This window comes from Nicotiana sylvestris, chromosome 5 (assembly GCF_000393655.2).
Source record: "Nicotiana sylvestris chromosome 5, ASM39365v2, whole genome shotgun sequence".
Taxonomy (NCBI): domain Eukaryota; kingdom Viridiplantae; phylum Streptophyta; class Magnoliopsida; order Solanales; family Solanaceae; genus Nicotiana; species Nicotiana sylvestris.
This window is the reverse complement of record NC_091061.1, coordinates 120173900-120182483: the sequence shown is the minus strand read 5'-3', so window position 1 is coordinate 120182483 and position 8584 is coordinate 120173900. Positions and strand designations below refer to the sequence as shown.

At 42.7% G+C, this 8584-nt stretch overlaps 1 protein-coding gene across 1 annotated transcript; it reads right to left on the bottom strand.

The window, feature by feature from the left end:
- Window positions 1–6905: 6905 nt before the first annotated feature.
- Window positions 6906–8139, bottom strand: LOC104243267 (CASP-like protein 4D1). The gene is made up of 3 exons (XM_009798431.2): window positions 7935–8139; window positions 7453–7555; window positions 6906–7267 (listed from the first exon to the last, which is right to left on the bottom strand). Exons 1-3 carry the CDS (start codon window positions 8093–8095, stop codon window positions 7070–7072), a joined length of 462 nt encoding a protein of 153 aa, XP_009796733.1. The 5' UTR covers window positions 8096–8139; the 3' UTR covers window positions 6906–7069.
- Between the last annotated feature and the right edge of the window lie 445 nt (window positions 8140–8584).

Genomic DNA, 8584 nt, shown 5'->3' with positions numbered 1-8584 from the left:
TCTAACCATATTGGTCGCCCCCAATAGGAATGATAGGGGATCGACCAAGCCGGGATTCCGCCCAGATGGCGAAATAGCAAAGAACACTTCGGTCGTCCTCGGGGTCAAATCATCGAAAGCACACGTCAAGCCAATATTGCGTTCAAGCAATGACAAAGGGGACAATTGCAGAAAAGCATGTTGGTCAAAGACCATTGAATAAAAGTTCTAGGAACTATATATATATGGGGACAAGCTCAAAGAAAAGGAGGGGGGATCTCTCACGAAGGAACAGTTGCTCCACTTTTCCTCTTTGCTCTCTCACTTGCAATTCTTTTTTGCTTCAGATGTAAGCCCAATTCTCGTGTTTAATATAAGATTATGACATCAATAAATCTGATACATTCTTACATTTCGTTATTTCCCGCTATGTATGTTTGGATCGGAAGTTAATTATGCTTGGCTAAGATTTACCATCTTTATTATTGATAATTGAAGTTGGTAAAAGAGTCTTAAACGTTTTTGCATAAACAATATAGCGCCGTCTGTGGGGATTTCTTAGCCAAATTTTCTAATTTCCTTCAAATCCAAAATCGGTGAAATGTAATCACCCACCCAAAAGAGTAATAAGTAAACCTCACATGCTAAAAGCAGAAGTTACAACCAATATCCACGCAAAGCCCACACACGAGAGGACGACACCTGCTGCGCAATCCTATAAAAGAATGGGCACATCCTACCCTACTCTCACATCCCCCCCTCCACACATCGGATGATCCACGAACAAAGTATAACATGTCTCCCTTGTTATGGGTACAAATCAGACGAGAGCAAACCGGGACTCGACTTCAACACCGCAGCAGTTAAGGAGAATCCAACCCATGCGGAGCTAGGGCACCTTTAAAAAAAAGAGCCGAATACGGCCGCCGAATCTAAAAACCATCGTTCAATCAACCATCTAAATGCCAGGCAGAGCAAGCAACGCAATAAGTCTATCCTCGTTCACCGACTCATTGATCGAGGTAAGGAAAATCCCATTTTTGTTTACCCCTTGTTGTTTGCTCAAATAGAAGCACAAGCGCCGCACGGGCCAACAAGCAAAGGGGCATTCCAATTAGAAACAATGGAAGGAAAACTACTACAAAACAACTGAAAAATGACACCCCTCAAGTCGTACTCTTTCTCCAACACCCGGGTTTTGTCCCAATCAGGTTTTCTCAGGGAGATTTTTAACGAGGCGATGAGGGGGACGTCTCTAAGTTCAATGTATAATTCATCGCCCCGCCTACCGGCGAGTTTTCTAAGCCGAACGATGAAGGGACTAGATACAGGGAAATTCCAGTATATGCATGAAATGAACGCATACGACACCCCAAGTCAGCAAAACAACAGCGTTTTACACTCCATGTCATCATACTCTCCAATGCAAACGAAATTAAGCAAACTGGGACTCACCCAGGAAACACAGGAGTTAAGCAAAACTGGGACTCCCCCAGGGGACACCCAAAACTCTCCAAAAAAAAAAAATCGAGTACACCAGGATCTGCTCCGATGTCTACAAACAGTATGGTAGCCTATGATTCGCCAAAATCTGACAATGACATAACAAAAGAGAAGAGTTCGACCTCGTTCGAATCATAACAGGTTAACATTTCGACATTATCTCGAAATAACACCCCTACGGCCAAGAGACATCGCCAAAGAGAAGAGTTTAACCTCGTTCAAATTATAACGGGTTAATATTTCGATATTAGCTCGAAAAAACACCCCTACGGCCAAGGGTCGTTGCAAAAAAAAAAAGAGTTCGACCTCGTTCGAATCATAACGGGTTGACATTTCGACACTAGCTCGAAAAAACACTCCTACAGCCAAGAGCCATTGCAAAAAAAGAAGAAGAGTTCGACCTCGTTCGAATCATAACGGGTTAATATTTCAACATTTAGCTCGAAATAGCACCCCTACGGCAAAAGGACATCACAAAAGGGAAAGTTCGACCCTGCTCGAATTATGCGGACTAACATCCTGATCTTATCCTCAATAACGCCTTTGCAGCCATCAGTCATCATCGTATATTTTTTTTACTTACTAAAAAATTGATTTCGCTACAAACTCCAAGTTCGACCTCGCTCAAATATATATATGAAAAGAGCGACTTCGTCCAAATCAACAACAGTTTGATCCCACTCGAATGACTCAAGTCAAGACTAACTTCATCCAAAACAATGAATCCAAATAATCTCGTTTGAGTCAAGGATGAATCTTCTTAAAGCGATAAGTCAAAAGTCGATCTCGCCCAAATAGGCAAATCCGATGAGACTCCTTTCGGACTCACATGACGAAATCCTATTCGGTCCGGTTAAAATTGGCTTCCCTAAAAATCAGGAATTCACCATACAAAAATCCGAAAGTCTACGCCAAAGATGTGTAAAGCAAGGGGAAGGAAAAGAAATACAAAGGACGTACAACGATGAATACCCCTTTTATTTAGACAGTTGCGCAGATGGCCGCAGATTATACACGGCCAAACCGGTCCAATATAGAAAACAGAAAAAAATAGACTAAGGTAACTTTTCACTCGACGTCATCACCTCCGTCCTCCCCATCACCATCTCCAGGAAATTTCTCCTCAGCATTAACATCCTCACTGGCGTCCGGTGTCGCAGGATCGTAGCCACAGTTAACACGAGCCTCTCGTGCTTTCGACCGAGCTCCTTCATAAGCGGCCTCAGAAACATTGCCCACTTCCCACAAACTCTTATATATGTCCCGCTGGGCTTCGGCATGGACCTAGAGCTCGTGCAAATTGTGAGGAATAACGGCAGAGGCAGATTCAGCTTGGGCCAACAATTGCGCCTTTTTGTCCTCAAGAACAGCGACCCGATCTCCCAAGGTTGAAGCTTCCCGGTCAATTTCGCCAATATGCTCTTCGAGCCTCGCCTCCCTAAGCATAGTCGTCGCCCTCTCAGACTTCTGTTCGGATTGAAGGATGCGAATAGTGTCCTCCAACGCCGCAGCCCTCGCTGAAGCTGACATCCAAGCACTCTCGACACTCTCCAACTCGGAGACCTTCCTCTCCAGCTCAGTTAATTTCCCCATCCACTCTGCACTCAAAGCCTCAACTCTGATGGCATTTTGATCCAACTCGGACTGCAATGACAGCACCTTTGTCTGAAGATGCTCACACTCTGCAGTGACCCCCTTTCCAACTCAAGTTCTTCGTCCTTTAAGAAAGTAGCTCATCGAGCTCGCTATTCCTACGAATAGACTGCATCAGCTCATGATCCCTCTTCTCCAGTTCCTCCCCGAGATATTGACTACCGGCGTTCGCCCTGAGCCGTTCGTGCATCTCACGGCACTTGTTGCAGTAGCGCCGATACTTCTCCAATATCATCAAAAAAATTTTGGCCTGAGTGTCGGCCCTACGAGCACTTTCAATCTCCAACATGTATGACTAAAAGCCCAAAAAAGAAAAAAAGAGACAGTAAGGGCCAAGGTCGCCAAAAACAAAATGAACACGAAAGAAAGAATAGGGGAAACTTACCCTCAGGCCTATAGTGGCAACTTCATGCATCAAATCAACGTCACGAACGTCCCAAAGAGCCTCACGCTCTGTGGCAGAGCACAAAAGGTCAAACTGCGGTACCAAGCCCACCGTGTCCTGCAGAAGGTTAATCTCCAACAGAATCTCAAATACATGGGACAGACCTCCCGCCCTTACCACCATGTGGGTAATGCCCTCCTCAAACATTCTAACATCATCAGGATCAAGATGAGATAAAAATTCAGACTCGTAGTCGTCAACCACGACACCCTTTCCCCTCTCTGCGGCTGAAGAAGAAGCACGACTCGGTCCGAAAGATGAAGGCCCGCCCAAAGTGGAAATAGCGGTCTTCGGACCCCGACTTCCCATCGTAGTAGTCTATTGATCAATCACAGCAGACGAAGTCTCTGCCATCGGGTTGGTCTCGACCGCTGGGTTTACCTCCGTGGACGGGTTAGCATCACTGCCCATTTCAGACACCGTCAAGGGAAGGTCGCCCTCTGAATATACTACGGTTGGAGAAGCTATTTCGGACTCCACTTGTTGTCTATTCGACGGACCCTCCCCGTCCTCAGCATGGGAAGATTCATCAGTTGAGCGGGCAGTGGGAGCCGGAGTCCCAGATTGGGGAACAATTTCGATGCACACGGCTCCAGTCGTGGGCTCAACTTAAGTAGCCCTCGGTGTAGGTCGGGCAGCAGACCTCGTTGTAGGCTGAACAGAAGACGTCAGTTGACGGAATGCGAGCAGAGGAGCCCTCGTCCTTCACACTCTCCCCGTTAATAGTAATGGTCGTGTGAGCAACGAGGTCAAATTGCAAGGCAAAAAATAGAAGCTGCAACTAGTTGACTTACTAGTAAGGGGCTTACGCCCGTATTTCTCATAGAAGGACGCCCATTCGCGAACCCCCGCCATATGAGGAAGAATGGCATTCACCCATTCACAGATATCGTCAACAGGCGTAGGGGGTAGTCTCTCGGTTGTAAAAGTAAAAAACAATTTAACAATACAGCCCAAAGAAAAATGACCGACCATCACTTCGACAGGAGATACAAAAAACTTACGTGCGAAGTTCCACCTCTTTGGGAACCCTGCAGAGCCCGTCACAAGGTGCTCCGCACATAAAAGTAGCTTTTGTAGAAATGACGATTGGTTCTATCGTCCATCTTCACCACCAGACTCCTCGTTCCTCGATGGCGCATGTGGATTATCGTACCTCGAATAAGTTGAGGGGCAAAAATATTAAGCATATTCCCCAGAGTGATCTCCCGACCGGCTAGCTCCGCGAACTTGAGCAGCATGAGGAACGGTTTATATACGTACGGCGAAAGTTAAGCCGGCCATACCTCGTAGAAATGGTAGAAGTCTGCCACCAAGGAAAGGAGAGGAAGCGTATACCCGACGATGAAAGGATATGCGTAGAACACACAATATCCTGGGCGGTCAAAATGAACAATATTGTCTCCCACCGCCCGCAACATCTCAACATGGGGCGGAATCCCCCATTTGGTCTTAAGTTCCGTAATCACCGCTTCATCCATAATAGAGGAAATAGGTTCTGGTTCCTCTCCAGCAAGGCTGTTAAAATCGGTCCATAGCTTTTCCGGACAGGGCAATATTTCGGCCACAGTTGGAACTCCCTCATCCTCCGCCATTTCCACTCCTCCGGGAGCGAGAGTATCATTTTCCGGCAGTGAAACTTAGGCAAGTATGTCAGCGCAGAAAGAAGTACCAGCCATTTATCTCGAATTGAACAGAGTGAATGAGCAGGGGGAAGTAAGAGGGAAGACAGTGACGTCAATTTCCGACTAACAGGAGAGTGAACTAAAAATCTGAGGTATCAGAAAAGGTAAAGACTCACAAAATTCCTCTGATAGATTGAAAATGGTGGCAATACAATGGTGAGTTTCCCCTATTTATAGGAACATAAATCCCCCCGAGCGGGAAATCCGAGAGTCACCAATCAAAACTAATAGGGTACAAGAAACGGTTAAATCTATAGGGAACGTGTGTCATAATGACAGTAACTACAAGTGACATTTCGAATCAACACAATGATTCAACTCCGAACGGATGTGACGGTCCAAGGGTATCGTTGAAGCGTTACGCTATCGCCTCGATATAAAAACCTCGCTCAAGGCGTAAATATTCAGATTTCTCCTAAACTTGTGAGTCGACAAAGTCCGCCCTCGAACCCGCTAAGAGACGACCTCGACGGGTTGTGGGGCTAACTGTATGGGTCAAAATCTGACTGTAGTGGTCTCCCCCAATAGGAATGATAGGGGGTCGACCAAGCCGGGATCCAGCCTAGGTGGCGAAATAGCAAAGAACACCTCGGCCGTCCTCGGGGTCAAATCATCGAAGCACACGTCAGGTCAATATTGCGTTCAAGCAATGACAAAGGGGACAGTCGCAGAAAAGCATGTTGGTCAAAGACCACTGAATGAAAGTTCTAAGAACTATATATATATAGGGGCAAGCTCAAAGAAGGGGGGGGGGGATCTCTCACGGAGGAACAGTTGCTCCACTTTTCCTCTTTGCTCTCTCACTTGCAATTCTTTTTTATTTCAGATTTAAGCCCAATTCTCATGTTTGATATAAGATTATGACATCAATAAATCTGATACATTCTTACCTTTCGTTATTTTTCGCTGTTTATGTTTGGATCCAAAGTTAATTATGCTTGGCTAAGATTTACCTTCTTTATTATTGATAATTGAAGTTGGCAAAAGCGTCTTAAACTTTTCTGCTTAAACAACCACCAAAGAGTGTAACGTGATATTTTTTTTGCTATCCTTAATGTGAGGTTTTGGATTTGAAATCTGAGAATAAAATTTTTCTTGTAGGCTTGGAAACCTCAATTTAGGATTTTTGACAATTTAGGTAGAATTTTGGTCAAGGCATTTGCACCAGAGGGCACATGACCTCGCTTCATCATCTGCTTCGGGAAGACCAGCTTTGCCTTAATGTTTTCCATATCAATTGGCAGCTCTCATTGTAATGTTCAAAATCATTTCTATTAGAAAAAAAAATAAGAGAAACTAAAGAATTGACACCTTTCTTATTGTTTTTGACGGCATGATATTCATCAAGCAGCTGAAGAACAGAGTGCGTAAGATCCAAAAAAATTCTCTAATAGCGAATATGTTTTTTTTTTTTTAAAAAAAGGTTAAGAAGACATTTGAAGAAAATGATATGAAATTTTATTGAACTACTTAAGCCTCAAAATTGTGTGGCTATTATAAGGGCCCTTGATGTCACTTGATTGATAAATTATTTCCAGTACACACTTCTAAGTTTATGATGCTCCAAAGAAATTCTAATGCATTACTAATACCAAGGTCAATTAAGTGTATCACAAGTTTCGATTAAAATCTTGAGACAATTTCAGAGAGTAATATTTTGGAAACACAAGATTATATTCAACAATTTTGACGACATGCGTTATCTTCAAATTAACATCATTTCCAAATACCACTTGAAGATATATGTGATTTACATGGAGTACAGTTGAAGAAAAGATGAAGGGAAAATACATGGAATGTTTATTCAGTGGGCAGGAGCCTTTAGAGCAACATGAGCGGAAATGAGAGAGATTAGTGTGAAGAGAGTAGCTAATAGAGAAAGACCCGCCGACACAAAAATCTTGTTGAAGAAACTTGTGGGCTCTAAGTCGGCAGCTCGGCTCAATTCCAGGGTAAAACCATAAGTTGCAGCAGCCCCTGAAACTAGTACATTTGCTATGATCTGCTTCAAATTAACGTATATATTTGAAACAATTCAAGTGTTAACGCATATATTTGAAAATAAATTAAAAGAAGAAGCGTATGAAATTTTTTGAAGAGCTTTGGGACTGGATGCTAAAACTGGGTACCAAATATACACAGTGGCAAATTACGGGCGAGAAGAAGGAAAAAAACAGAGGTTCATACCATGTCACCAAATAGATCTAACAAACTGACTCCAATGCTTAGCGACAGTACTGTTTGAAAGAGATTATACGCAATTCCCACGCCAATGCAGCCGAGCATGTAACTGCAATTAATTACCATATCCAACATATTAAAAGAATTTAATAAAGTAACCGAAAAAATAATGCAATTACAACAGAAAAGTAAGGTAGAAAAGAATGGACTATGTTTCAACTAATTACAATCACCTTATCTCTGCATTATAATCCTTGAAATATTAATCTCTGCATTGCAATCCCTATATTGCTAATCACTACATAACTTGTCTCTAAACCAGTTAACTAAACGATCCTAAACTTGGTCCAAATTAGCATCAAAACGGTCAGTATTAGATTCTGATCGTTCTGCTTTGATATTGTGCTTCTACAAATTAATATATATTCTTCCTTTATATAAGCAGAACAACAAAAATTACCAAGGGGGTGTAAGAGAAATAAACTTACATATAAACACGAAAATCAGTAAACTTTGTTTGAAGTTGCTCGTCAGTGTAGAAAAGGCTTTCATTGTCGGAGTACTGGGAGCTCATAAGAAGAATGACGAGTGCTCCCACGAGGCACGCAAAGGCAACAAGTCTCACTACCAATATTACTGCTTTTCCCATCTTCTTCAAACCTTCTCTAACTCCCTCCTGATTAGTACCAAGTATTCTTCTTTGTCCCTCTTTATTTATAAGATTTTAGGAACATCAAATTTGTCACCTCTTTGACTTGAGAGTTTTGATGAGACAAGTTATATCCTAGTACTCGTCACGTTCAATGATTCCACATATTTTGTAAATGAAAACAAAGGTTGGTATTAGATTCTAGAAATTCTTTCCCAAGATTTTAGAATTTTATACTAGCGCAAATTTTGTATAGGTTACACGTGTACAATAGTTTTAGGAATAATGCCAATCATAACTCAAAAGGTTGAGTGCTTTACAATAATTATGTGCCAGCACAAATTGTTAAGTTATAAACGCTCGTAAGAATGTAACGATCCGACCAATCGTTTTGAGTATTTTAGCCCCAATTCCCCTATTTGATGCCTTCTATATGTGTACTTGTGGTTACGCGACTTACCCGGATGATTGGTTTGGTTTTAGGTGAGG

Coding starts and splice junctions, on each gene's coding strand:
- LOC104243267 (XM_009798431.2), bottom strand. CDS start 8,095: ATGGGAAAAGCAGTAATATTGGTAGTGAGACTTGTTGCCTTTGCGTGC. Junction 7,556..7,934: donor ACTGATTTTCGTGTTTATAT/GTAAGTTTATTT, acceptor AATTAATTGCAG/TTACATGCTCGGCTGCATTG. Junction 7,268..7,452: donor TAGATCTATTTGGTGACATG/GTATGAACCTCT, acceptor AATTTGAAGCAG/ATCATAGCAAATGTACTAGT.